At 46.6% G+C, this 27,157-nt stretch overlaps 2 protein-coding genes and 1 long non-coding RNA gene across 10 annotated transcripts in view; 1 reads left to right on the top strand and 2 right to left on the bottom strand.

Moving 5' to 3' along the window:
- Window positions 1–1,310, top strand: part of LRRC7 (leucine rich repeat containing 7) — a 190,083-nt gene extending 188,773 nt beyond the window's left edge. For 7 of the 8 annotated variants that reach the window (XM_042804008.1, XM_042803965.1, XM_042803958.1 and 4 more), the window contains one exon: window positions 572–1,310. In XM_042804008.1, the coding sequence (XP_042659942.1) occupies window positions 572–679 (108 nt within the window). In that variant the 3' untranslated portion in view covers window positions 680–1,310. The remainder of the gene's footprint in view (window positions 1–571) is intronic. The other variant, XM_042803985.1, reaches the window with a different exon arrangement.
- A 981-nt stretch (window positions 1,311–2,291) lies between these two features.
- On the bottom strand, window positions 2,292–7,567 carry LOC116960394. Its single transcript, XR_006166603.1, has 2 exons — window positions 7,256–7,567; window positions 2,292–5,607 (listed from the first exon to the last, which is right to left on the bottom strand). It is a non-coding gene; the product is annotated as an uncharacterized LOC116960394 (long non-coding RNA).
- Window positions 7,568–7,693: 126 nt separating this feature from the next.
- On the bottom strand, window positions 7,694–25,671 carry LRRC40 (leucine rich repeat containing 40). The gene is made up of 15 exons (XM_042804038.1): window positions 25,519–25,671; window positions 24,885–25,066; window positions 23,608–23,681; window positions 22,534–22,663; window positions 21,979–22,102; window positions 21,020–21,162; window positions 19,889–20,061; window positions 18,717–18,807; window positions 16,184–16,229; window positions 13,639–13,747; window positions 12,765–12,872; window positions 11,038–11,148; window positions 9,443–9,520; window positions 8,634–8,819; window positions 7,694–8,016 (listed from the first exon to the last, which is right to left on the bottom strand). The coding sequence occupies exons 1-15, from the start codon at window positions 25,667–25,669 to the stop codon at window positions 7,911–7,913; spliced, it is 1,812 nt and encodes a 603-aa protein (XP_042659972.1). The 5' UTR covers window positions 25,670–25,671; the 3' UTR covers window positions 7,694–7,910.
- Between the last annotated feature and the right edge of the window lie 1,486 nt (window positions 25,672–27,157).

The following is a 27,157-nucleotide window of genomic DNA, read 5'->3' on the forward strand; positions in this document are numbered from 1 at the left end:
TCTTCTTTCTTTTAGTCTTCAAGGGAGATTACCTCAAGTTCTGTACGTCTCAGTTCTTAGTAGCCACAGTGATAGATCTCCCATCGCTTCGGTAGCTAAGGGCCAGTTTCTCATCCATCAACATCCTTTGAACTGTCAGGCCCACCGTTACCTTTGTTACAACATTTTATTGATGCTCCATTCAGTTGGCCGCACTTGCAGCCCTGGGCTGGGGCCATACAGGGGACCGAGCTGATGGAAGTGCAGCAGCACTGCCTGGCAACATTTTCCCGACGTGGGGGGGCGCGGGGGCAGCTCTGCACCAGCCGAGCGTTGCCCCGGCTCAGCGGAGCCCAGCGGCGGGCCGGCTGCTTCGCCTCGCTGAGCACCCGCGGGCACCCCCCGCGAGCGGCATTTCAGATTGCCCCTCTTTAACGGGGGGGGTTGCGGGGGGGTTGCGGGGGGGTTGGGTTAGGGGGCGTGGGGAACGGCGTCCTCAGTAAGTCCCTCCGCCCTGGCCCCGCCGGGGAACCCTGCGGGGGGGCCCCGAAGGGACTCTCAGCTCATTTCTCTTCTCCTTTCTCTGTTGCAGGCGAACGGACACAGTTTTGTACATATGGAACACGAGAAAGCTGTATTACTACTGAAGAGTTTCCAGAATACAGTAGACCTAGTTATTCAACGTGAGCTTACTGTCTAAATATTTTTTTATAAATAGTAAATATGTCTAGCCAGATCTAATGTTCAAACGGATTTATACATAGGAAACAAATTTTTGCCAATTGCTGGACCAATGGCAAACAGTAGTGCCAAATGTATAATACTATATGTTAGTACCAATCATCTTGAAAAAAAAATATATTAACGATATAAATATATTGTTCATGTGGCTATGTATTAGTTTTACTTGTCAGCCTCTGGCTGTGCATTGGTGCGTTTTTTTAATCAAGTTACTTCTTAAAGTCAATTTCATATGATTTCAAAACACAGAAGCACATACAAATTCTTTAGGAATTCTGCTGTCCATCAGAAACACTGCCTCAAAGTTGTATATGCCTTTATAAAGATAAAATATATTAACCTGTACTTCCCATGAAATATTTCTATCATGTCACATACAAAAATATAGAGAAAAAATATTTTCATAAACACCTCAAAGAAAGTATATATTAAATTAAATTTAATAATGTTCATTTATTTTCAATGCAAAGATATTATATGCCTTATGAAAATACCTGTACATATGCAGTGTGTATAGCTGGCTCCATATTAATTAGTAAAAATGTCACTACACAGGGTGAGCTACTTAATAAATCATACTGTCAACTCTGGGACCTAGATATAAACAACCTACATGAAAATTGGTTAACCTCCTTTTGTCTGACACTCTTAGCCGATTCCACGTGAACACACTGAACGGCCGGACAGCGAGTTTAGAACAGATGTGGTTCATAAATGGAAGAAGGTTGTGACGGGTGGCAGGAAAACTGGTTTGGGTTTTTTTTGTTGGTTTTTTTGGTTTTTTTTTTTTTTTTTGTTGCTGCTGATTCTGTTCCCTAACTCGCTCGTTTAAAACTGTAGGCCCTCCCCTCGCTTTCCCCGCTCCCCCAGCCCTGCGTTGCTCGCTGTTTGGCTCTCGCTGAGGCTTTAACCTTCCCGCACCCCTTTAGCCGGGGCGCGGAAGGCGGCGGGGCGCTGCTGCCGGCTGGGGGGCGCGGGCGGCCCTCGCGCTGCTGGGTCAGGCGGGAAGGGAAAAAAAAAATCCCCCCAAAAAAAACCCCCCCTCCCCGCAGACTTTGTCGGGGGGGGGGGGGGGGATCTGGGGGCGGCGGGAGGCCGGGCTCGCTCCCACCCTTCCCGCCCGGATTGGCAACACCCTGAGAAACCCCAGGCCCAGCGCAGGGTCGCCACGGCGCGGGCACGGCGGGAGCGTTTGCCTTTCCAGCCTGGGGGAGCCTCCAGAAATCCCCAGACCCTTCTCCGACAGGACGTGAGTAGGCTTTAAATTAACCTGAGCTTCAAAGGACGCGAGTGCCGGTGCGCGCGCCGCCCCCGGGTGCCCCCACCCCCGCCGAAACGGGCGCTTTGGGGGGGCCCCCCCGGCAGCTTCGCGGGGGAGAAATCTGCTGAGGGGGTACCGCGCACCCACCCGCGGCTGCGGCTTCGTGTGCCGGGAGAGGGCAGCTTCCCCGAGCCCACCTTGCCCGTGGGAGAGGAGAGAGAAAGCGCCCCAGCAGCAAAGCTGAGTTAAAAATTAGTCCGTAAACAGGTACAGCAGGAACTACCCCCTCATGTTGTTACGAAGCACCAGCTTTTGAATCGTGGGGATTTCTTTTATTTTTTTTTTAACCAAATGGCAGCTGTGGAGCAGGCTCGGCCCCGCTGAGGGGATTCCTTTAGAAATCATTTGGAAGGCGACACCTCTACGTTCGCCTGGAAGTTCCCCGCGCGCTGGTTGTTTGCATGGCCCCTTCTTCGCTCCCCAGTCGGCAGTCAGTCAGTATAAATAGGAGTGAAACATAAATTCCAGGCTGGCTGGGCAGGTCCCCACACCACGGGAGTTTTGCCTTTCCCACGCAGGCCTTCCCGCTGGAAGAGCCGCTGTGGCACCGGGCTGGCAGGGCCCCACCAGGCGCCGCAGCGAGCCACGGCCGATGCTAATCCGAACGTTTACAGCGGGAATAAATGATTTGGTGGCATTCAGAGCGTAAATTTAAATAAGCGCTACTTTTCCGGAAGTTAAAATCTTCGCGATGCCGCAAGCTGAGAAAGCTTGCTGGATGCACAGGATTTGGTTTTCGACCGTTACGGGCTCAATTTTTCCGTTTTCTGTCACGCGGGTGCGATTTCATAACACGCCAGCCGATGGCACAGGCTCTGCCAGAGCCCATTTTTAACATTCGTGGCCTTTCAGAGGCCAAAAATTCCCCTAAGTCCTCATTGCCCTTTAAAAAAAAAAGAAATAATTGAGTCGACATCGTGCTCGGAAAGCTGCAGACACCTACGTAGCTTGTAGTTAGTTACGCTGAACGGGAATTAGGTCCCGCAAAAGGCATTTCTGCACCTGAATTTCTTCTGTGGAGCTGCCTTTGGCTTTTCACGTGGAAAATCGCCCAGCACCGCGGCGGGACGGACCCCCCGGCAGCGGGAACCGCACCGGCCACGTACGGAGCGCCAGGAATGTGCTGGGGGGGGGGGGGGTGCAGGTGCGCGAGGGGTGACGAGGGCTCTGCCTTAGGACCCAGAACCAGGAGAACAAAAATTGCCCGACTGAAAAAAAAAAAAAAAAAACCAAGCGAGGGAGCCTTTAGTGCTTGTTAATCCCGCGTTGTTTTGTGCTCGGCTGTTTTTCCGCGTGCTGAGTTTACGAGGTGGAGAGCGCGGTGGCGTAATCCGTGGGGGCTGTGTGCAGGGCTCCACGTCGAGATTGCCCAGTGCTTTCATTGATGGGTTTTAATGAAAAGGAAATGACAGTAAAATGAAATTAGCGCGGTGGAGTGTCACGCTGAAGTCCTTAACTTAGCCAACGCTCTCACCGACTCCAGACGGGGGCCGGGGGGGGAGTTCGGCCTGGCGGCTGAACCATACGGTAGCGAAGCTTAAACACCGACCCCCACTGCCCCCCAAAATACCACCAAATATTATCTTTTTGGCATTGTTTTTATTCAGACTGGCTGAAATGATGTTTAGCAAGCACCGGTATTAGGAGCCATTAAAATGGCTTTAATGGGACTACTTAGGGTTTTTACATTAGTCCTTCAAAGTGACCCGCACCCCCCGTCTCTCCCTGGTGTAACCTCGCAGGCACAGCCCGGTCTGCGGGCAGCTCCCAGGCAGGGTGCACGCTTTGCACGTCAAGATTTCTTTTTTTTTTTTATTATTATTTTTTTATTTCCAACTAAATACGATTACATGGCACGTGCTGGCGGCAGGTGACGGTCGGCCCTGAGGTGAAGTCCTGGGGTGGGGGGCACTTGCACGTGTGTGGACGCATTTTGATCCGCTCACAAAATGCTGATGGTTTCCCTTCTTACACCACCCCCAGCACCCCCCCATCCTGCTCTCCCCCCCCCCCCCCCCACCGACGGGCACCAGCGCAGCCCCTTCCGAAAGCGGCCGGTGGGGCCATCGCCTGGGAACCCCCCTTGAGATTTCTCCACGCAATAAACACTGAAGGGAGGCTCCTCAGGGAAGGGCTGGGTTAGGAAAGGGAGGTGATGCGATTCCCTTCTCCTCATTTTGCAACGAGTTTTAAGGTGCCGGAGCTCCCGTTGCTGGGCCACCCCTCGCACCCCGCAGCGTGCCGAAAGCCCAGAGTGGTAGGAGCACGTTTGCTCACTGCAGGCGTGTTGCAAGGCAGCTCTTGAGGGGCAAAAAAAAAGAAAGGGGGGGGATGGAGGAAAAAAAAAAAAAAAAAAAAAAAGGGAAAAAAGCTGCTTCCAGAATACTCATTTAAAGAAAAAAGTTAGGACCAGACCCCAGGAAGCCTGCGGGACTCCCCAGTCTTAATAATTGACCCATTTTCCCATTCGCAGCTTGCGGTTTGTAGCCGGCTGTTGATAAACTGTTGAGAGGCCGGTGGGCTGCCCTAGCAGCCGCTTAGCATCGGCAAAGCGGGGTTGCTGCTGGTTTTCCGAGATCATTTCTGCCCCGCCTGCAGCCCCGTTTCACAGCCCCACGCCAGGTCCCGCGGCGGGGCCGGCCGGGCGGGAGGCTCCTGCGGCGTGGGGGGGGGGGGGGGGGCGGACACCGGCCGCTGTAAAAGCCGTGGGTTGAGCGGCGGTAGGAACACGCGGGGAGCGAGCCCAGCAGTGCGGTCGGAGCTGTGGTGCTGGTGCCAGGCGAGATGTCCCTTGGTTCAACCTCGCTGGCTTGTGGTACAGCATTTAATTACCTTATGCAAGCAAACCCAAGGCTTATTTCTGGCTGGGGGGGGTGTGTGTGTGTGGGGGGGGTATGTCCGAGAGAGATATTCGCACCAGTAAACGCAAAGACAGTATTAACCACCACCCCCCTAATCCCACTCTGTCTGTCAGAGTGTCTGTCTGTCGGGGGTGGCTGCTCCCGGGGCGCTGGCAGGAGGAGGGTTGGAGCTGGGGGCCCCCCCCCCCCCCACCAGCTCTGTGGAGCAGAACCAGGATTTCTCCTGGCACCCACCTCCCGACACCAGGAAAGCCTCGGCGGGGGGGCCGGGGCCAGCGCCCGCCTCAGCAGGGCTTTTAACGTGGGGGTGTGGGGGGGGTTACATTTAGAATTGCCAACCGAAAATAAAATTTGACCTGCAGTTTGAGCTCCCAGCGTGCAGCGACCCCCCTGCCCCATCCCGCCCCAGCGCTCCCCCCCCCCCCCCCCCCCCGGCTGCTGCGGGCAACAATTTAATTTTAAGGAAGCGCACGAAGCCGTACCGTTCCAGTTCCAGGCAGTCAGAGGTCAGGATTTATTTCACTTGTCAGGCTCGCCAGCGTGAGCGGAATCCAACCAACCGATACAACTTTCAGGCCAGTCGTTTGGATAGGATACGGAGCAATTGGCGCTTTGGTTTTGTTTGGAACACCTCGGGTTTGGGTGGCGGGCGTCGCGCCCCGCGTGCGGCACAGCACCGGCCCCCGGCGGCTAGCGGCAGCTTTCCTGGAAAAGCAGATTTCGAAAGCCAGTGTTTGAGAATCATAGGGTTGAAGTAGTTTCTCTTATAAAAAAAAACAAAACAAAAAAAAAAATAAAAATAATTAAAGAAAAAAGGCAAAAAAAAAAAAAAAAAGGAAAAAAAAAAGAAAAAAAGAAAAGCCTTTTGCCAAGCTTCTTCCTGGAGAATTCCAGCCCATATTCTGGAAGGGAGGGACGTCGCTGCGTTGCATAAGAACCCCCCCGGCCCTTGCGAGGCGATTTGTGCAGCCCCAGCCCCAGCCCCAGCCCCAGCCCCGCGGCACACGAGGCGGCATCTCTGTGAGCCGGGGCCTTGGCCGCCTCTGTGCCGGCACGGGGGGGCTGCGCCCCCGCCCCGGGCACGGCCCCGCGCTCAGCAGTTCCGTTTTCTACTTGTGAGTACTGTATCCAGTTCCGAACCAACAGCTTACTTTATTAAAAATTTTACCATTTTATAAAAGACATGTTTAATTATGATGGAGATGGCTGTATTGTAATTAATATTTTGAGATAATTGTGATTTTGAGCTTAAATTATATACAGAAAATGGTCATTTTTGTATGTGTTAAAAGATTGCTATATTACAAATGACTAACTGTACTTTTCAGTTTCATTACAGTATTAATGTAAATACAGCTGAATGAAGAAATATTTACTACTTTATTAACATAGATTGTGAATGTACTTAATGTTTTTTGCAGTATAAAGACTTACTGAACTTGAAAGCTGCTTCATTTTATGTGCAAAAAGGTACTTCAAAATTATATTTTAAATCTATTGATTCAGTGCAATCAATTATATCGTTAGTTCATTTGCACATGCAGGTTGTATCCTTCCAGTTTTATTTCATGTATGACACTTATCCGTAAGGTGCATATTGTGTTTAGAATGCATTTTGCAGATGCTTCTGTACATAAAACAAATACAGGGACTAAAACAATGCTGTGCAGTGTATAGCAGAGCCATTTTTCGGCTTTGATGTACCCAACTTTTTCAGTATTTAAAAAAAGTGTTTTGAATAACATTAAAAAGTCTCTTTATTGTATAAATAATAAAACCGTCACCTTATTGTAAGTAACCTTTGTCGCCTCTGACTGTGGGAAAGGCCCCGAGTTTTGCAGGCAGCGCTGCCGGGCAGGCCGGGGGAGGTGGCTGGGGGACAGTGGCAGCAGCGGCAGCAGCAGCAGCAGCAGCAGCAGCAGCAGCAGCAGCAGCAGCAGCAGCTCCACCAGCCCGATGCCTAGTTCGGAGCAGACCCTCTGCCCGTCCCTTCCCCGGCCCCTCGCTCCGGGGTTCACACGCGGCGGCTCCAGCCGGTTCTGGGGGACCCTCTCTCGGGGGTGGGGAGCGCGGCGTGGCCAGGCGCAGGGAGCATCGGGTGCCCTCGCCGCCCCCCCCCCCCCCCCAGAAGGTGCTTCGCTGAATCCGGACCCCCCCCCCCCGAGGATGACTCAAGCGTATTTTCTGTTAATTCTCAGCACATTCGAAACCTGGACTGCTGAACCGCAGCAGGTTTTGCTGCGTTACCAAGGCCGGGGGGCGGCAGGGCCAGCCCCGCGCTGGCGGCCAGGCTCAAAGGGAGAGCGGGGCCCCTTGCTGTCCCAAAAGCTCACCGGGGGGGGGGGTCTCCTACCCCAAAGCCTTTTCTCCAGGGCAGAGGACTTGGCAGTTCGCCGTCAGAAGCAGCAGAGGTTCGCAGGGACCCCCACAAGCAGCCGCCTTTTTGGGGTGTCAATATCCGTGACGTGGTACTGGCTTTCAAGACATGGAAGCGTCTAAATAAAAACGTATCCAGGTGTTACCGGTTAGAAAAACCTTAATTCTAGCATATGCTTAAAAGCCGGGGACAGCGGTTCCCTCCTCACCACCACCCAGGGGCAGGGCCCCAGCATTTCATTCCCCCCCCACCCCCCCCCCGAGCAGCACCCCCTGCTCTGAGCCAGCAGCCCAGACCCCCGCACCTTGCAGGAGCTCACAAATCAAAGTGGTTACTCCCGCCTTCCGCTCAAATACTTTGATGTTGACAGTCGTTTTTAAAAATGAGCTTAACAGTAGAAAACCCCACTGTTGCTAGTACTGAAGGCAGCTCTCAGCCGCGTTCTTTATTCCCAAAAGTGTGAACAGGTATTGTGAGGGTTTAAAATGTGCTCTTAAAACATGCAGCCCCGAGGGGAAAATGTTTGGTAGGCGAGTTCCTTCTCAACATGCGAACTACAGGCAGGGTCACAGAGCTTTCTGGCACAGGAGGAGGGGGAGGAGGAGGAGGGGGAGGAGGAGTTGGAGTTGTTTCAGGTGGGAATTCGGCTCCTCAGGTACTCCAGCACCGCAGCCGTTCCCTTCGCCAGGACGGCTGCCCGGGGCGTGCGGAATGGATTTCCTTCCAACAGCAGCGTCCTACAAAAACAGGGAGTTGGAGGTACCTGTGTTAAAGACTTTGCCTTGTACCAACACGTTCACACACCGCACAGAGACTTCTGAACCCTCCGAAATTCCTAAGCAATTCTTCCTCCGTTCCACTAAAAGGATTTTCATTTCTGCTTCCCTAGCTCACACTGACTTACCTTCTTTAGAGACAGCTGAATTTTCGTTTATGCTAATAAATCACTGGTGGTATATTATTGTAGACACACAATACACACATACCCTACTTCCTCAGCAAGCCTCTGCCAGAGGAAAGAGTGAGAAAAAGAACTTCTCACATATAGAAGTGGTACAGGAAAAGGGGAAAACTATGTCCAGTCGTAACCCTCCACTTTCTAGCTTAGCTGCCAGCCGCCGTTCTTTGCTACGCAGAAATCCCTGCGGAGGGTTTTGCTTGTGGGGGCGGTGGCTTACTCCGTATTTTTGAAGTCCCTCTGGGAAGTGTCCTTGAAGGGGAAAACCCCAGGGAGGGGTAACTTGGGCGTCCCTGCCGCCTCCGAGGCGCACGATGCAGGACACCCAGTCACGCCTCCAGACAGAAGAAACCAGAGGATAGTTTTATAAAACGGGTCACCACCACTAACACCCACCTCAGAGTTTCACAGTTTCCAAGTTCTGGGGGCACTTGGAGGAGGTCGTTGTTCTGAAGGTCCAGTGTTGCAAGCTTCCCCATCTTCTTTAGCTGCAGAGGGTCTATGGACCCGACCTGATTGTTGCTGAGCAGGATGGTCTCCAGGGCTGGGATGTGATAAAGGACGCTGGGAAATACTTTAAGTCTTCAGGAAGAAAAAGGAGGCAAACCAATGAAAGTCAGAAATAGGGCGTTCCGAAAATTTTCAGCCTTTAAAAAAAATCAGACAGTGTTTTAGATTTATTTATTTAAACGTTCAAACCTGCTGCTCGGAAAGGAGAAAGCATCCACCCTTTTACCCTGCGCACAGTGGGAACGGCCAGGCCGGCTTCTGGCAGGTGGGAGACGCGGCCGCAGGGCACACCACCGGCCCACTGCGCCCCTGGGCTCCCCGGAGCTGCCCTGCCCGGGGGCACGGGGCTCCCAGCCCCACCACGGCCCCGCACTCCCCCCGTTTTCCATCGTCTGGAACTGCTGGGGTACTAGAGGGCAGTCCTGTTGGTGTCCACTTCTGGACAGATTGTTCGCAAGGTTGTTTTACCCCTTTTTTAACGAGTTGCTACTGGCTCTCTCCACAACCCTTGTAGCAGAAAGTTCCAAAAATACACTACCTGTTGTATAAAGACATACATTCACTTCATTGGTTTTAAGCTCACAGGTTGATCGAGTCCTGCCTCATTTTTACACCACAGGAAAATCATACTGAATTCAGCCCGTTTTTTTTTATTATTGTACATTAAAAAAAAAAAAATCTAAATAGTTGCTCACCTATTAAAAGAAAGATTTATTATTTGCAGTCTTGTCAGCGCCTCCATTTCCTCAGGTAAAGACGTCAAAAAATTGTTTCTGTGTATCAAATGAAGACAAGCAATTATCACTAACTTTCACAAAGTTTTAGTTAAGAATCCAGAGTCAGAATAGGCATGTTTATCAGTGCCAACCTGCTGTCTTAAACCAATTAATTGCTTCATAAGTGGGTCAAGACCATGCTCAAGTACAGATGCTTGCTAACGCGAGCCAGGCGTGCATTCTCAATTCTGCCAGCAGATTTCAAGTCTGTCCTCTAAACATTCCCCGCTATGTCAAAGCATCCAACAGCTCCACAAACCTGCCTGGCAATTCAGCTCCTTGGGCTTCAGAGCGAGCTTACGATACCACCCAGAGCTCGGTGCCAAAGGGAATCAGTGGGGCAACTGTAAACCTCAGCAAAATTCGTTCAGCCTGGTGTCCAACTGCTGTAGCAAACTCGCTTATGGCTATTGCTACCGTGGCGCTTCCCACAAAGGGAAGCCGTTCAGAAGCTGCTTAAATACAAGACGGGTTTGTAAGGACAGACAAGGCACATCCTGAGTGAGACACAACGAGCCCGCACAGGAAAATAAAGACCACTCACTGAAAGATGCCCAGACTTAGACCTAAATTCTTAATCCTGGAGATGTTCAAGCTCGTTCCCTCATCAATCTCGTATCACCATCCACGTCTGCAACCTTCAGCCTCGCAGCTCTACCGGCAGCACGTGTGTCACTGCCTCCCCGCCGGGGTGGGGCTGGCAGGGACCCCCCCCGAGCTGGTTGCCCAGAGCCCCGTGCCCGTGTGGCTTCTGCATATCTCCCAGGATGGAGCCTCCACCTCCTCCCTGGAGCCACTCGGTCACCCTCATGGTGAAAAAGCATCTCCGGGTGTCCAGAGGGCCCCTCCTGCAGCCTCTCCCCGCAGCAGGGATGCTCCCGGCCCTTCAGCTCGGGGGCCCCTCGCTGGACTCCCTCCAGGCACCAGCAGATTACTTTACATCAAGCCCAAGGAAAAACCTGTCTCTGCAGCTGTGCTTTGCTACTTTTCAGTTTGTGAAACACCACAGGTAACCAGTGCCAGCAAGCCAACCCTGATGTCCAAAGAAATGCAACGAGCATCTTTCAGGAGTTAAGAGACGGTGAAAATGACAGGAAGTAACTACATTGCAGATAAAATACCTACAGACCGCTCCAGTTTCAGGCAGCACAACATCTGCACCTTCGCTGGACTACTTCCCAGCTATCCTCCAGGATTTTTTGGTGTGGGTTTCTTCTGGGGGGGTGTTCTTAAACAGCAACTTAACATCACCGGGAACCTTTTTATGACTGAGGCAAGACCCTTCATCACAGCAAGTCTCAGAGCCTGTCCACTTGTTTTTTGTCTTTCTCTTTAACCAATGCCTAAATCTAGGCCACTTGCTATTTCGGATCTGCCGGTCATTCAACTGTCATGGAGGCATTTTGGGAAATGAAAATTTATTTCAGGACTGCTATTCCACTGTAACAGATGGCTGGTTTAAAAAGGCATGAAAATAAGTTACTGAGAAAGGAAGTCCAACACACGTCACAAACCTGATATCCAAATGCGTCAATTTATGGAGCATGCAAAGCTCCAAGGAAATAGATGAGATTTTATTGAAGCCGAGGTTGACATCACAAACCGAGTCTTTCAGCTCCACGATCCTGAAAGCCAATATGAATACACCTGTATTATGTAAGCTCACGTTTGCATTCTATTTTCTAAGTTATTGAAAAAAACCTGCTTTATTCCATAAATCAAGGACACTCTATGTTTTTTGACATTTCAGAAGCAATTTTTCTGGAGTGAAGGTAACGGGATCTTTACCCGAGAAAGCTTCCTGGAGGTTTACACTCGATGTAAAGACAAAGCTCAGAATCATTTATCTGAAGTTATTAGGAGAGTAAATTTTCCTTCACTGATTAGGAGAGTAAAATTCACTACAGAAGCCTACTCACTTAAAGGCAGTTGAGAGGTATTTCAGAAACTATGGCACAGATGACCATCACTGCCATCTCCTGCTCTGTAAACGTTTTAACAAAAAAGACTCTATCCATCTTCTTTAGCAGTCAAATGAACTGAAAGAGATTGTTATTTTATTTCCATCTTTCATTTCCATTCCACTGTTCTGCTATTACAAATTCCAGGCAACACAACATTTGCTGCTTCTTGTAAAAGGGTATTATAGAATAATAATACTGATGCTTTGGTCTATAATATTTAACAGGTCAAAAGTCAGCTGTTGAATCCCTATACCAGAATCTGGTTTGGCCCTAAAAACAAAAGGCAATTAAATGAGAAAATACTCATCTCTCCTAGCTGGATCGCCACTGAATTCTCTGTGCACACCCACACCCATCTCCAGCAAATGCAGCAGCCTCTAGTACAGTGAAAAAGCACGGGAGGCACAAACATTATCTCACTAAATTGATTTTCTAGAAGTGGTACTTGAAAAGAGGTTTTTTTCCTATGAGAAAGAGATTGTGCCTCTTCAAGTTCTATGTGCTAAAGGTTAAATGTTCAGCACACTTGGGTCCAGGAATGGAAATAAGTTACCCTCACAAATGTAGTGGTATCCTTAAAACAGCTTTCGTTATTTTCTGGGGCTACGAGAGATGCAGTAACCTTCCTCCTTACACAAAAAGACTATTACCATCAGTGTCAAGAGAAAGCTTTTCCTTGACTGTGGATGACATAACAAGTGCAATAATATCAAATGCTGTGTGATGGGACACAAAACCTATCAGGAAGAGAGGCATGGAAATTGTTCAGGCATCCTTAAAAAAAACACAATTATGTTATCTGAAGAAACTGAATTTAAATAGAGCCTATAGTACAAAGTTATCACCCGATAAAGTGGTGAATCCCCACAGATTACCTTCATATGGGAAGAAGATGGCTTTGTAGGGGAAACAGTACTACACTGGAGTTATGTACAGCACTTCATTATTATGAGAAGTCACATCAGTCTCCCCTCAATCACTTCAACAATGCTTAGCAAAGCACAATGAAAACCAACATGCAATGAAAGCACCACTGAGTACAGCCACGCTTCTTTTCACTGCCATTTTGATGTTAATCAGCGTCCCCACCTGCGTGCTACTCCTACTAGAAACACAAGTGTATTATTCACCATCTCAATTATACTTTCATTTGTCTGTGTGTACAAACACACGCATAGCATAAAGTGTAAATATCCTTGATTAGGCAAAACACAAGATGCTGAGGAACAAAAGTAGAAGACAAAGCAACAAACAGAGAATGACCTTTACAGAAGTACCTTGGAGGAATTTCATTCAGCTGATTTTTGCTGAAGTTGACAGTGGCGACCGGATTGCTTCTGACCGCATTGAACATTTCATCAGGAATCACAGCTGCCTGTTTCTCACTGAACAATGAAAAGCATATTTAGCTGAGTAACACGAACAAGTTAATCATTTCCTATTTGTTAACAAGACATTTTCGGCTTCTTTTAGAAGAAGACGAGTAGTAGAATAGATATATAAATATCTACAATTTGAAGTCCTTCATCAGAACACTACCAATTGCTGCACCATGTCACCATCTGGGCAATCATACTGTTAAGCAGATTTCCCCCTCCCTGCTGAGGAAACACCCCCCTCAGAGCGATGTGTAACTCGGGTGACCCCTCAGTTTGGAGCTCCTGAGTACACGAGGTGACCCCAGCCCTCTCCCCGCAGCCAGAGCCCTCCACCGCCCCACTCGCAGCAGGGTTCACCCAGCAGCCAGCTGCAAAGAGGGTTTTCTCCCCCTTTCCCAACCTAAAAGTGACATTGTTGGTTACATTTAAGAAATAACTAAAGAGACACCTCCCACAAGATATTCTCAGACATAATGAAAATTGCTGAAGAAGCTTAAGAGGTACTAAGAGTACCTGAAGGTATTAAGCTTCAGCGAGTTACAAGGAATATTACTGCAGAATATTTGGTAATACAAAGAAGCATTTTTTCTAAAACCTGCAATTCAAGTCTGCCTATTCTTGAGCACACAAATTAAAGTGAAAAATGCACAAATGCAGCCAGATTTGCAGACAGTTTGGTAAATATCATGAAGGGGGGGGCGGGGGGGAAAGGGCAAAAACTAGGAAAGTGTTCTTCCAACTTTGGAAATTGATAGTATTTCAAAACACGTACCTGTATTCCAGTAATTTTAGTGAAGTTATGGCATGCATGTTAATCCTTGACTCACTTGGAAGAGTCATGGCAGTCACACGAGGCTCTTCATTTGAGGAAGTTACATCATCTGGAGATAACAAGAGCATATAGTCACACAAACTCCGGGCTGCAGTCAGATGTGGTGTTCTCAGTGACCTAGATGGAGAAGTTCAGTGTCCCCAGCCACCTGCCATCCCCCTTTCTAACCCTTTCTGTATTCTGGCTCAACTGAATATAAACTGATTCAGATTATTCTAAGAATTTTCTAGTAAAGGTATTTTGTAATCTTGGGTTTCTGGTTTGTTTGGGGTTTCTGGTTTGTTTTTTAGGGGCGGGGGGAAGAGAAGGGTTGACTTGGATTTTGAAAATACAGGTCAGGAACAATAGAGCTGTTATGCAGGTGGCAGCTAGCTGATGGTTAGGCAGTAGCTTCCATGGAGTAGGGAGCAAGAAACAACAATAAGCAGGGAATTCGGGCTAGAAATGATGATCTAGATCATTTATACCAGAACAGCAAGTCTGACCACAGTTTCCGTTAAAACTGTATTTATAAACCTTCATCACACTCTCCTCTGTAAAGTTCCTTTTGATTACTACCTACAATCCACACAAAAAAGCTATGGGTGTTGCAAGGCTACTCTGAATGTTTAAGAAATGCAGATTAAAAGCATTGTCCTGCACATCTGAGGTGTGGCATCACACCCTAGGGATTCACATATGCCTAGGCAGGGTGAAGCTTAGCTAGAAGTCCAAATGTATGATAAATCCAACTTCCACTAAAATAAATTGAACAAAACTCCATGGAAAAAGTCTACCAACAATTCCGCCTAACCACAACTAGTTATCCTTTCATTAAGGAAAGCCTAACGGGTCAAAAAGAAGCTAAAAAAAGGAAGCCTTTTCCCTCTTTAAACCTCTACAGAAACAGGATCGCTACTCTTTTAGCTCCAGCTTAGGTGCCATAACAGGTAGAATAAAATCCTAAGCACTGTTGTACATGCAAGACATTAGCTAATTTTATTATCCACAGTCATATTATCTATTATAGCTCCCCAGATAACTTCTGGGTACGTACTCTAGCATTCAATTAATTCTTGTCAAGTTAATAATATGTCAGATTTGCATGGAACTTGACATTTTGAAGCAATTTTATATGCTGCAGTAACCTAATTAATACCGCCATCCTCTGGCAGATGGAGAGAAAACCCACTTAAAAAGGAAAATCTACACATAGCATTTTCAATAGAAGTTGCCTGCGTGTATTATCGAGGCCCCTTCTAAACCAAGAGGTTAAGCATTTTTTGTCATTTAAGTGCAGCATAACCATTTCCCTATTATATTTAGCATGACCAGTGAACTCAGGCATCTTGCCTACTTTATGTTTTAAAATTTAAGAAATATGAAGATTACTAAAGATGGCAAACTGAAATCCTGTTTTGAAATAATTTTTTCATCTTCTCAGCATGCAAGTAACTGAAAGACTCTGACAGCCTGTTTCCTGTATAATAAAAAAATATACTCTCATCACCACTATTTTGTTTAGAAAATGCAGAACAAAAAGGAAAAAACCCAAATGCTGAAGTATCTCAGAGAATCAGAAGCCCAGGTATCAATCTGGAAAGTAACTTGAGTGCACAGAAGCAGCCAGTAACTTTCTGTCCTCTTTTTTAATACTATCAATTCATTTTAATACTGTCAGTACAGAAATACAATAGAGAGTCATCTAGGTGCTTTTTAATCCACAGAGGCAGAGCTTTGAATCCAAGACAGGATTCGGCAAAAAACATACAGCATTTGCACAGAGAAGTAATAATCCCCTTGAAATATTTCATCTCATTTTCTGCTTTATGACTTTTTAATTATTTCTATAGGGAACGCTGGGATCAAGACTATTAATTCTAACATTCTAAAATGAATTCTAACAGGCCAGGATTAGAAAGATGTTTAAAATAATCAGTTACTTTCTTCCCCCAAAACTTTTTATATCAGTCAGCTACGAGGCAGACCTCATGGCATCACCAAGACCACCACGGCAGACTTTCATGCACGTACTTCCTGGGTATCACAGGACCATACTGCCCGTGTTATTACATGAATAATACCTAATGCCTTGGCAAAATATCACCTCCTCCTGGTCACAGTATAATGAGCAAGCCAGCGGACAGACGGAAAGCTTAAAAAGAAGAATCCTTTATGCAAACTTCCCATGACGTTCAGGGGGAAAATAAAAAAGCTACTGGAATTTCTCATGCAAAACGCATAAAGTGATCAGGGGAAAAATACTTAAGTTTACTTTTCTAGATGATAATCCTCAATAAGGAGCATTTGTTATTCAGTGTTATCTGTTAGAATGAGAAAAAGAAACAGCACTGAAAGATAAAGAGCAAACTGTTGAGTAAAGAAAACTCTATTCTTGCAGGATAACTGGAGGAACCTAGCTTGAAACAGCTACCCTCCATAGCTATTATTTTATTTTAATTTATTAGAAAGACTCTTTAAAATGCAATGCCATATAGCAACATACCTTGTATTCGGCTTCTTAGATATTTCAGAAGTTCCTGGGTGCCTTTCTTTAAAAAAAAAAAAAAAAAGTCGATAAGGATTTGCCAGCCAGTGTTTATATAGCTTTTGACAATGAAGAATGACAACTCCAGTCACACAGCTGGAGCCCATAGCACTGCTGACTGTAAAACCCACCTAATGCTCCCCACAGAAAAACCCCTCTTGACAGCAGCTTACAAACTTGCTTATTTACAATTTCATTTATTCCAGGCGAAAATTTCCAATCCCATATCACTACCTCAGGCTCCACATTTTAAGCTTTTTATCTAAAGTAGTCAGCCAGTTCCCAGAGCAAGGAAAAAAGTGCAAATGAACTTCATCTTCTTTAAAGTGGTCTAGCAAAACTATGCTTTGGAGAAGACATTTAAAATTTGTCAGGGAAGCTGACTGTTCGGTGTTCTGGTAACTTTTTATGTCCAAAATTATAAACTCTGGGAACCACGCTGCAGTTTACATAATTTGCATGGATTTTTAACAGCTTGGTCCGTTCAATCCTCTCATAGCAACTTCTACTGGTCAAACACAGTTACTATCTGCATAATCTGTGAGTAGTTACGCATAATCTTATCTAGCCCATTTGTTTTAGGATAAAGATAGGTCTTCCTTATGATTTTAGATGATTCCATAATGCTTTAAAGCCTGGGACTGAACTAAAGTGCTGAATACGAATTAACATTTCTCATTCTAGCTGACATCTATATTACACACAGTAAAAGACTGGTAGATCTGAATGCAGAGGGGGTGAAGAAAATGTGGAAGTGGGAAAGGAAGGAACTCTCACAACAAATCTGGTGAGATGACAGAAGACGAAAGACTGAGAGGCCGGAGGGGACCAGGACTGAGTGCAGGCATGGCTACGTGTGGCACGTGCTGAGCCAGGCAAAGGATGCCCGTATGAAAGAACCTGGAAACTTCTAAGGAAAAGGTAAAGGTCAAACAGAAAGCGAAGTGACAGTCCTGTGGCTTGCACAGAGAGGAAAGCAGACAGTAAAACAAAGCTCAGCAGACAGGTGATGGTATGTTACGCTAAAACAAAGGAGAGAATAGAGAAGAAAAAAGGGGAGACTAGAGAACAGGAATTGACTGGAAGTTCATCAAGAAACAAGAATGGGTTTGGGACTAGAATGAGAGGCCTGAGTAACAGGAAAAGATGAGATGGAGCAGGGATGGACAAGAGAAGAATCTGTGCCTGCTAGAGCGTACTTACCCCCTAGTCCCTGACAGTCCTTAATCTCAGTACTCACCTGCTTCTAAGAAGTGCCTGGGGAACCCTACAAGCTTTATCAATTACTCCTCTAAATCAAGTGTAAAAAAAACAGGCATATAAAATTCCAGTTATATGAATGTACAGGACAGGTAATGGATCAAGACAGTATAAAATGTCATAATGGAATCCTTGTACCTGTCGTTTGCTACAAATTTTAAATATACATAAGAAATTACACACATCTGTGCTGTTACATTTGAAAGACAGCAAATCCTCAGAAGCTAGGGACTACCAGCAATACAGTAACCAGGCAACCCTAACTCAGACTGCTTTGCACGTACGTTTTAAGCCAACTTTGAACTCTGGAATCACGTCTGACTTCCATCCACTGAACCCCTGCTCATTAATTTAGGGCATACAATGCTCACTTAATCAGATACACGATGTTTCCCCTCTTCTGACAGATACTACAAGATTGAATTTCAACACGGAGTCCTCAAATGCTGCTTATTTTTAGAGAATCCCAGTGCTTTGTAAACATTTATTTTATAACACTGGTAAAAGCAGAGAGGTAATGGACACCATCACCCAGAAGAAGGGCCGGCTGGGGAAAAATAAATAAAAAGGAATTCTACAGCAGCAGTAGTGCCCACGCTCCAGCCTCCCTGCTTCCCTACACGCTTGTTTTCTCATGCACAGCTCACCCCTTCAGTTTGCCGGTTACCTACAAAGAGAATGCAGATCTGAGGTGTAGGCTATCTCTAAGAAAACGCAGTACATGAGATTGTCATTCTCCAAAACGCATCTGCCATCAAATACGCTTTCGAAATTGAATCCTAGGTCCTTAATTCAGGCAAGTAGGAAACGAAACACAGAAATCCATGCTCATCTAGGAAAAGCCTGGTGTAACGTACTGGCCTAGCATTGATGTGAACTGTGAGTGCAACAGCACTAGGCAGCAGACAGCTGCCCTATCCTTCTTTTCCCAGACATCCACTGCTTCGTCTGCAATATGTATTACAACTTCTGTAGCAAATCAGAAACAGGTCCTGGAAAGCAACAACCTCCTTTGCTCCACAGTCCTCACTGTCTTGTGCACTGCACCAGACTGCAGTGGGAAGCATACCCAAATCACAATGCACACAAGCAAAAGAGATGGATTAAAGTTGCACAGGATACTTGAAATCGGGAGGTATTCTGATTTTTTTTTTTAATGTTCTGGCCACACTATTTGGATAACATATGTATGCAACATAACTGAACTTCATATACTGTCTACAGTACGTACTTGCAGGAGGTCTCTCCGAATGGTTCTCAAGGGATTTCCCTCTAGTGCCAGGAATTTCAACTCAGGAAGGTTCCCCAACGTATAAGGCAATCTGCAAACGGAAAGAACTCATTTCAAAGCATCTTCAAACTACTTCCAAGGACTGCACAATGGTTTGTCAGATGGCTGGGTATTCTGAAGCTCAGGTTCTGGGGCGGTGTGCTCCCTGCCACCCCAGTCTGACCTGTATTTCCCGCCACGCTGCTCCAGTGATAACCACCAGTGGCACCAGTAGCAAGGCAGGTGTCTGGTGGTGTGGATTTGGGGGAGACACACACCACCACGATAGCCAAGGGCCACTCTGAGCACTGCGCCTGCCTAACCACGGTGCTGGTCAGTGTCCGGCTCAACACGAACCTGGACCAAACTAACCCCTGTAGTCTGTAACTGTAAGCCAATTATCTTACTCCAGAAATAGCGGACAGCTCTGTCGAGCTCTCTTGCACAGCAGTGGGCTGCACGCCAGGATCTCCCCCGGAGTAGGGACACTTCCCAAGGTTACTCCTCAAGGTTGAGAGGATCCTTATTGCAGCAGATACTCAGTGAATTGGGAATAAGCGTGCTGAAACGGAAATCTTAGCTAAGTGATATAAAAGGACTGACTGCTGACATATAATCCTTTAGACTTAAACTGCTGGCCAAGGCTGGGACTAAGCCCAGATCCAGCTGCACCTAGGCTGCTCTCTGAGGAGTTGAGAATGCAGGGGGATCCTTTCTGAACCTCGTGACTCAACAGGAGGGTCTCCCTGACAGTTCTGCCTGACCCTGTCTTCTATGCAGCAAATACTCAAGTGTACCTTGCCATTGAATCTCATTAAACTACTGCCCCATTTACCACTGAACTTCCACTCACTGTCTTATATCAGTAAAATATATTGTTGCTTCTCTCTGGAGAGTGAAGTGCATCGCTGCATCCATGACAGGTTCAAATGAAAAGATGCAGAACATAATACATTTAAGATGGGCACAGTCTGACCACAGCAATTACACAATATAGAAAAGGTTCCTTCATTTTATGACTGAGTCCTTTTTTAATTACATTTTACAAAGTGCAGTACACCAGCTATAATTAGTTGTCATTAGATGTCATTAGCTATGCCTCATCACAAACATAATGCAGTTTTTAATATTACCTACTGATGTCATTGTTGGCAAGGTCAAGTCGCTCCAGCTTCTCAAGCACAGTAATTTCATCAGGAACTGATTTTATCTTGTTGTCTCTAAGTTCCAATACAGAGAGGGAATTCAGATGTTTCAGATTCTCTGCATTTAATACTTCAATCTGATTTTCACCAGCATGTAATTCCTATGGAAACAAAGATCACCCACAATTATGTTACTCTAGTAAAACTGCTTTGTAATTCACTAATTTCCTAAATCATGACATCAGCAAAGACATACGATGACATGGAGAAATACAGATCTCGACTCTCTTTCATCTGCATATGAAATGTCAAAGACTCCAAAGACCTGAAGACACGAGTCTGAACTTAGCTTTTTTTAAAACCATCACAGAACCTTCAGCTTTCAGTTCCATTCCCAAGCTAGGAGTAAATTTGCTCTGCTTCTGTCAAGAACATGTCAGTGACTACTTTACTCAAAAAGCTTCTTAAATTCCAAGTTACGGGAAGTTGAGAGGGTAGTTTTCCGTCTCCCTATTGGAGGTGTTTCATTTATAATGGAAAAACTGAATGGTTATTTAGACCAAAAATAGTGCACACATGCTGCTGGACACACTAAGACACTGAACTTCACACACCAACATGAATTTTGTTAGAAAGTGATAAAATAGCTTGAGATTTTAACTGCTCAGTTCAGAGTTATGCAGAACTAAAGTATATGCATTCTTTGACGGATTTGGTCATTGGAAACAATGCAGTGATACAGGCACTCACTTGGCCCAACCATTTTTCTATTAGTTGAATAGCAAATTTCTGATGTTCCAAAAATGTTTCTAGAGATAAAAAAGGAACTGTTGCAGGTAATACTAGATCCAGTTTTTCTGGTCATTCCTCTTCTAAATATTTATTTTCCAAATCTGAAGAGCACTGCTGCAAATCTGTCTTCCAAATGACGTTAAGACTGACCAATGTGGACATTAAGAGTAATTGCAAATAGGGATGTATTAAAGAGAGTTCTAAACACAGAATTGCCAACTTTTGATCACAGCACTTCACAAAAAAAATTGTCTTTAAAGTAACAGTCATTATTTTAAGAGTTTACAGCAAATGCATTTACAGTATATCAACCATTTCAAACCTTACCTTCAGTAATTTGCACGAGGGAAATTCTGGTAAGGAACGTAGTTTATTTTTTCTCAGATAAAGTTGTTCCAAAGACGCCATAGTTGCTAAATTAGAAGGTACGGTTTCCAGGTAGTTTTTACTACAATCCAGTTGTCTTAAGCCTACAGAAGTGTGCAGTGACAAACAGAAAAATAAGAGAAAATAAAAATAGTTTTCTACAGAAGCATAAATATTCTGTTTTTTAAAATAAACATAACAACATTCTGCCAAACAGGATTTTGGAAGAAATCAAATCAGTTAGCATCAGCATTTCTGCAATCGAGGCATCTGCTTTTCATTTACTCTTCACAGAACACCCTGAAACGCTTTCAATGGCACTGCCAGGCATAGCTCTTCTCAGGAAAGGGTCTAATATTGCAGACCATCTCAGGAAGATCTGCAAGTCATTTCTATAGCCTTTATAAAAGCTGGCTGTCTACGACCTGTTCCTGTGGATCTGCCACAGCTATTACAATATGCATTTCATATCCACCACTTGTCAATTTGATATTTAACACTCAAATGTTAGCAGTCAACTTTATCGCTCTAATTCATGGCTTTTTCCTCTCCAATAATCTCAACTCTCTCTCATTTATGCTTTATTTTCCACTCAAAATATGCAATGAAGAAAAAAAAATTGTCAAATTCCTTATTGCAGCCTTAAGGCTAACAACTTCTACACAGAACAACAGTACTCCTTATGCTTTTCTGATCATTCCGTGTCCCATTTATCAATATATATGAACCGTAAGAGGACGTGAGTTTGATATACAGTAACTGTAGCTGATTGTTCCAAATAATTCTGAACTATTATTCTTGAGAATACGTGAACTCTTTAAGAATGTATTTTTAAAATCCTGAATAATGTGCGCTGTATTTCTGAACATAACTACAGATCTGGCTGTATGGCATTTAATAATCTGAGGAAAGTAATTTACTTTTCATCGCACTGATATCTGCAGGCAGGTTCTTGAGCTGATTACAAGACAAATTGAGTCGCACTAAGTTAATGAGCAAAGCAAAAGTTGTCGGAATGTCTGTGAGATGGTTGTTGGACAGATCCTGAAAATTAAAAAAAAAAAAAAAGAGAGAGAGGAAGAGAGAGGGAGGTTAGAAATAGAGATGTTTAAAATATCCCAAGAGTACTGCTACTGCAAAGTTAATTACTGGCAGAACATTAAAATTAGATGGCTGACATTTTTAGGACCTCCCTGGTAGAAATGTGAATAGAAGAAACAAGTCTCCCATGACTGACAGATCACAAGGGATTTGATTTTTTCTTAAAATATTTGGCAAACCAAGAGCAAAACTTGTTTTCAAACAAACAAAGAAACCCCAAACCACTGTGTAATAACTGATAACCCACATAAGTCATTAGAATAATGACAAAGTTCTGCCATCTAAACTACGGGAGTTTTTAAATAGCAGTAGCAAAACATGGATAAATCAGCTTTTCTGCACAAATAAGTATTTTTCAAGAAGTTGTAATTTACTAATTCTTCTAAATTGACGAGCTGTCCAAATCCATCCGGCAAGTGACTCAGCTCGTTGTGGTGAAGAAGAAGGCTCTTCAAACACGACAACTGCATCAACTCTTCGGGGAGACTTTTCAGTTTGTTGTGGCTAGTGTTAACACAAGGAACACAAGGGGTAAAAGCAATTACGAAGGCGTTTTAAGAACACAACTGCACACAGAGCACTCGTGTTACACAAGGTGCTGTCCCAACCTGAGCTACAACACCCGGACCAGCCGGATTATCTCAGCCACACGCAGCCCGCTGAAACACCGACTCTCCAGACCCCGGAGCACGTGGGAAGCACATCCAGCACCAGACACGCTGGATATTCCGCGCTGGCACAGACCAACTATTAATGACAGCCAGCTGGTGAGACAGGCTTCTGCAAAACACTCCCACGCGGCAGCACACACTATGCTTGCTGTTCAGAACACGGTCTCCTTTCAGAGAAATATTGTTTCCTACAACTGTTACAGCCCTCTACAATGGATTAGTTTCCTGGGAGAAATTCATTATGTTTATTTGTTCAAGAACACTTTTAATCCTCATCTGAATTTACCGTATTCCATCTGGATCCGATTTTTTTTTCTGTTTTATGGAGTTCACACACAGAGTGGCAGCACACCCTCTTTCTCCTCGTGCACAAATTTACAAAATTACTCCAGTAAACAGAAGATTATGAACTTTCCAGCATGAACAAGATCTACACAATTATTTCCAATGTACATTATTAATGACAAAAGTGTTTTTGTACTCAAAACTGCCAGACTGAAGCAAACGAATGTAGATACTGCTTTTGTGTGATTCTTCAAAATATCAGTTTCTGCCTTCCAAGAGAGACTGTGACTGCATATCAGTGAAAATAATTCTAACAAGCCCAAGATCATCAGTTTTGATCCAAAACTTATGATTCTCCATATACCAATATTCTCTAGTTAAAAATCTGAAAATAATTTTCTGAAAGGAAGTTTTATATGTTGCAATCTCTCATTCACACCATGAAAGTCACTGCAATATTCCTCACGTTCCAGTTTTGTAACGTGTACTTACCTGACATCAAGTTTCTGAAGATTTTCTAATTGTCCTAAAGCAGAAGGAAGCGATGTCAGTTGATTATCATGCACCTGGAAAATAAAGTTTTTAGAATACACTTACTAATTTGTACCTTGTAGGTTTTCTTTCCCTACCCCAGAATCAAATCAAGCTAACCTAACATACAGAATAGTTTTGTACACAAGTAACAGCTATGTACATGCTTCAAAGCAATTACCAACGGCAGCACTGAAACTGACAATCTGCAGAATTCTACTTAATTGATAGCAAGCACTAAGAGATTAGATAGGAAGGCAGGGAGAGGAGGGGAATGCAGGAAAGGTGGTTGCATCCAGTAACAGCTCTTCCTCCCGTGTCCGTAAAAAAACTTCCTAGACCTTTCTACAGAACAGCACCCACTGCCAGCATATAAACTGACAGAATATCAGAGTGATCTGTAACGAACTTTATCCTGAGAATACACCAGCGCCACTTCCACACATCCACCACTGCACAGAAACAGAAAACAATGATATTGAGAGCAGCCCTGCAGAGAGGGACTTGGGGTGTTGGTGGGAGGAAAATTGCCCGTGAGGCAGCCCCGTGCGCTGGCAGCCCAGAACCCCCCCGTGCCCTGGGCTGCAGCCAGAGCAGGGGGGGCAGCAGGGCCAGGGAGGGGATTCTCCCCCTCTGCTCCGCTCTGGGGAGACCCCCCTGCAGTGCTGGGGCCAGCTCGGGGGCCCCCAACAGCAGAAGGACCCGGAGCTGCTCGAGCGGGGCCAGAGGAGGCCACGGAGATGCTGGGGGGGCTGGAGCAGCTCCCCTGGGGGGCTGGGCTGAGAGAGTTGGGGGGTTCAGCCTGGAGAAGAGAAGGCTCCGGGGAGCCCTTCGAGCGGCCTCCCAGGGCTTAAAGGGGGGGACAGGAAAGGTGGGGAGACTCTGGGTCAGCGGGTGGGGGTAGGACAAGGGGTGATGGGTTTAAGCTGAAAGAGGGCAGATTTAGATGAGATGTAAGGCAGAAATTGTTCCCTGTGCGGGGGGTGAGGCGCTGGCCCCGGGTGCCCAGAGCAGCTGTGGGTGCCCCCTCCCTGGAAGGGTTCAAGGCCAGGTTGGATGGGGCTGGGAGCCCCCTGGGCTGGGGGAAGGGGGCCCTGCCCGGGGCGGGGTGGGGCACTGGGGGGGCTTTGAGGGCCCTTCTAACCCAAACCAGTCTGTGATTCTGTGATCTAAGACTAAGTTTTCCCACCTTCTACAGGGAGAGTACAGTCCTACCGTAATGAGATCATTGTACTTACATCCAGAACAGTGAGGGCAGGCAGAAGTTTGACATCCTCTGAAAGACACTGCAGTTTGTTGGAGGCGAGTATCAGCTTGGTCAGGTCAGTCTGCTCCCACCAGCGATCCGCAGCACCAAAAGAGAGATTTTGATGAGCTTCCTCTGGAGTATCCAGATTTATCCGCCACACGTGTTGAGGCACTACATACGCAAACATACACAGGTCAACTGTAAATATTCCTGATGTTTACTTTCAAACTTCCACTGCCATAATGCTTTTTGTGTAGACATACACATGTACAGTGAACTGCCTAGAGGCAGTTTTCCAGCGCAGACAATAACAAGCTGATGGGAATCTGGCAGCAATAGCCAAAATTAAGCGGATCTGCGAACAGACGGCTGGAATCATTCATTGTGCGTTTGCCCGGCTGGCGCTGCCCAACACCAACCCAAGGCACCGGGGGAACACCCAGCCCGCGGACTCGGCCAGCGGCCCCCCGCGAACCGGCCGCCTGTTCCCTCGGCTGAAGAGAAGGGGGGTGGTTTTGGGGAACCGCTCCCCGCCCGGCCCCGGCCCTCCGCCGCTTCCAGCGAGGCTCCCGACCCGGCGGAGCCGGGCATGGAGCAGCGCGTCCCCGCCGCCCCGCACTCACCCTCCCGCAGGCTCCGGCCCGCCAGGTTTAACTGCCCGCTCTTCCGAGCCGCCCGGAGCAGCCCCTGCGGCACGGCGGGGCCCGGCTCCGCCGCCTCCCGCCCGAAGCCAGACCGCGGATCCGCCGCCCGGGCTCTCCGCGCCGCCGCCATCCCCCCCCCCCCCCCCGGCCCTACCGCGCAGGCGGGGCGGGCCCGGGCACCGCCCGCCGGGGCATCGCCCCCGCCCCGGCCCGGCCGCCATTTCCCGCCCGGCTCTCCGGGGCGACGAAATGGTGCCCTGAGACGGGAGAGGGGCAGCCGGGCCGTCCCGTCCCGCTCTCCGTCCCGAGCGGGGCTTGGCGGTGTGGCAGCCGGCTCCAGCTGCGCGAGGTGAAGATGCCCCTTGGCCATCTTCACCTCGAGTTTTGGCCCTAACTCCCTCCCTGAAACAGGAGGGCAAAGTCCTGTGTGTCCCCCCCCGCAGCAGCGCTGCCCTCAAGAGCCGTCCGACAGTTGGTCCAAATCCACACACCCTGGGAACAAAGCAAAATTAGAAACTGGAGCTGAGGACATCAAATCCTCGCCCTGTTTCGGAAAGGAGACTCGGCCACCAACCAGCGGCGGCTGCCCAGCTCTCACTTCCCGCCCTCCCTCGCCCCCATTTCTTTCTGCTAAAGTCTTCGCCTTTGTCACGAGCGTGAATCCACAACAAGGAAACTGACATTATTTTACACCTACACCCGACGTATAACAAATAAAAAGGCGCTGCTAAACCAACGCGTTGTTTTCCCTTTAGTCCAGAGTTTGCAAACTAAATAAAAAAAAAAAAAGTTACAGACTGAAAAATCCTGGCTGCCTACCAACACCGGAGATTAACGGGAACCGGTCACGGCTTCCACCAATTAATCTGTGAATCTGATCGATGTCTGTCCGATCCTGCCAGCAGATCCTGGAGAGAATTAAATCAGGAAAAAGGAGTGTTTTTCCTCTTCGTCACTGAAGTTTTTAGCTGTAGCCCTTTTCACTTCCAAACAGGAGGTTTGTGTGTCAAATACTACCCTCTTTGGAAAAAGCTGCTACTAGTAGTTCCACTGAACTTAAATTAGTTAAGGACCAAATACTACATAAGGTAAATAAGCATGTGATCCAAGAAACTGTCATACTTCAGGCACCAGCTCCTGACAAAGCATTTTGGCCTCATCAGCTTTTTACCACTGTTCTTTAATTCCCCTTTTTCCCGTTTCCTCTTGCTTTGGAAGTCACCAGGCATCACTCAGGAAGAAAATGCTGAATATTTCAAATGAGTATTTAAAAAGTGCTGGAAATCCCTTGTTTTTTTATGAAGTCTCCAAGGTCTTGTTTGTACCTATGAGAGGAAGATACATTTGGAAGGGCAGGAGTTAAGCAAGATGAACATGGTTCGTAACACAGAAATTGTGTCAAAGGAAGGGAAAGGCCTGAGGTAGGGCTGAACTTCCTGGAATGATTATTTGTTACTTAAAACTCATTTTTATGGGCTTGTTACCAGAAAGTGGTAATTTACTCTCTTAAGACTCAATTTTGGAGTTTTAGAAAGCAGGTATTATTTATTACAGCGCTGGACACACAGGGGAGAGCTCCTCCTAATGCGTGTGAGGGAGAATGACATCAACAAGCATT

Source organism: Tyto alba, unplaced genomic scaffold (genome assembly GCF_018691265.1).
Source record: "Tyto alba isolate M040663 unplaced genomic scaffold, T.alba_DEE_v4.0 Super-Scaffold_1000006, whole genome shotgun sequence".
In the NCBI taxonomy this organism is placed as follows: Eukaryota; Metazoa; Chordata; class Aves; order Strigiformes; family Tytonidae; genus Tyto; species Tyto alba.

Bases quoted from the DNA above. Each gene is read 5' to 3' on its own strand.
- LRRC40 (XM_042804038.1), bottom strand. From the start codon at position 25,669: ATGGCGGCGGCGCGGAGAGCCCGGGCGGCGGATCCGCGGTCTGGCTTC. The intron at 16,230-18,716 runs GTACGTACTGTA...TTTTTTTTAAAG, and splicing joins TTCGGAGAGACCTCCTGCAA to AAAGGCACCCAGGAACTTCT. The intron at 8,017-8,633 runs GTGGGTGTTAGT...CTGTTTTTGTAG, and splicing joins GGAAACTGTGAAACTCTGAG to GACGCTGCTGTTGGAAGGAA.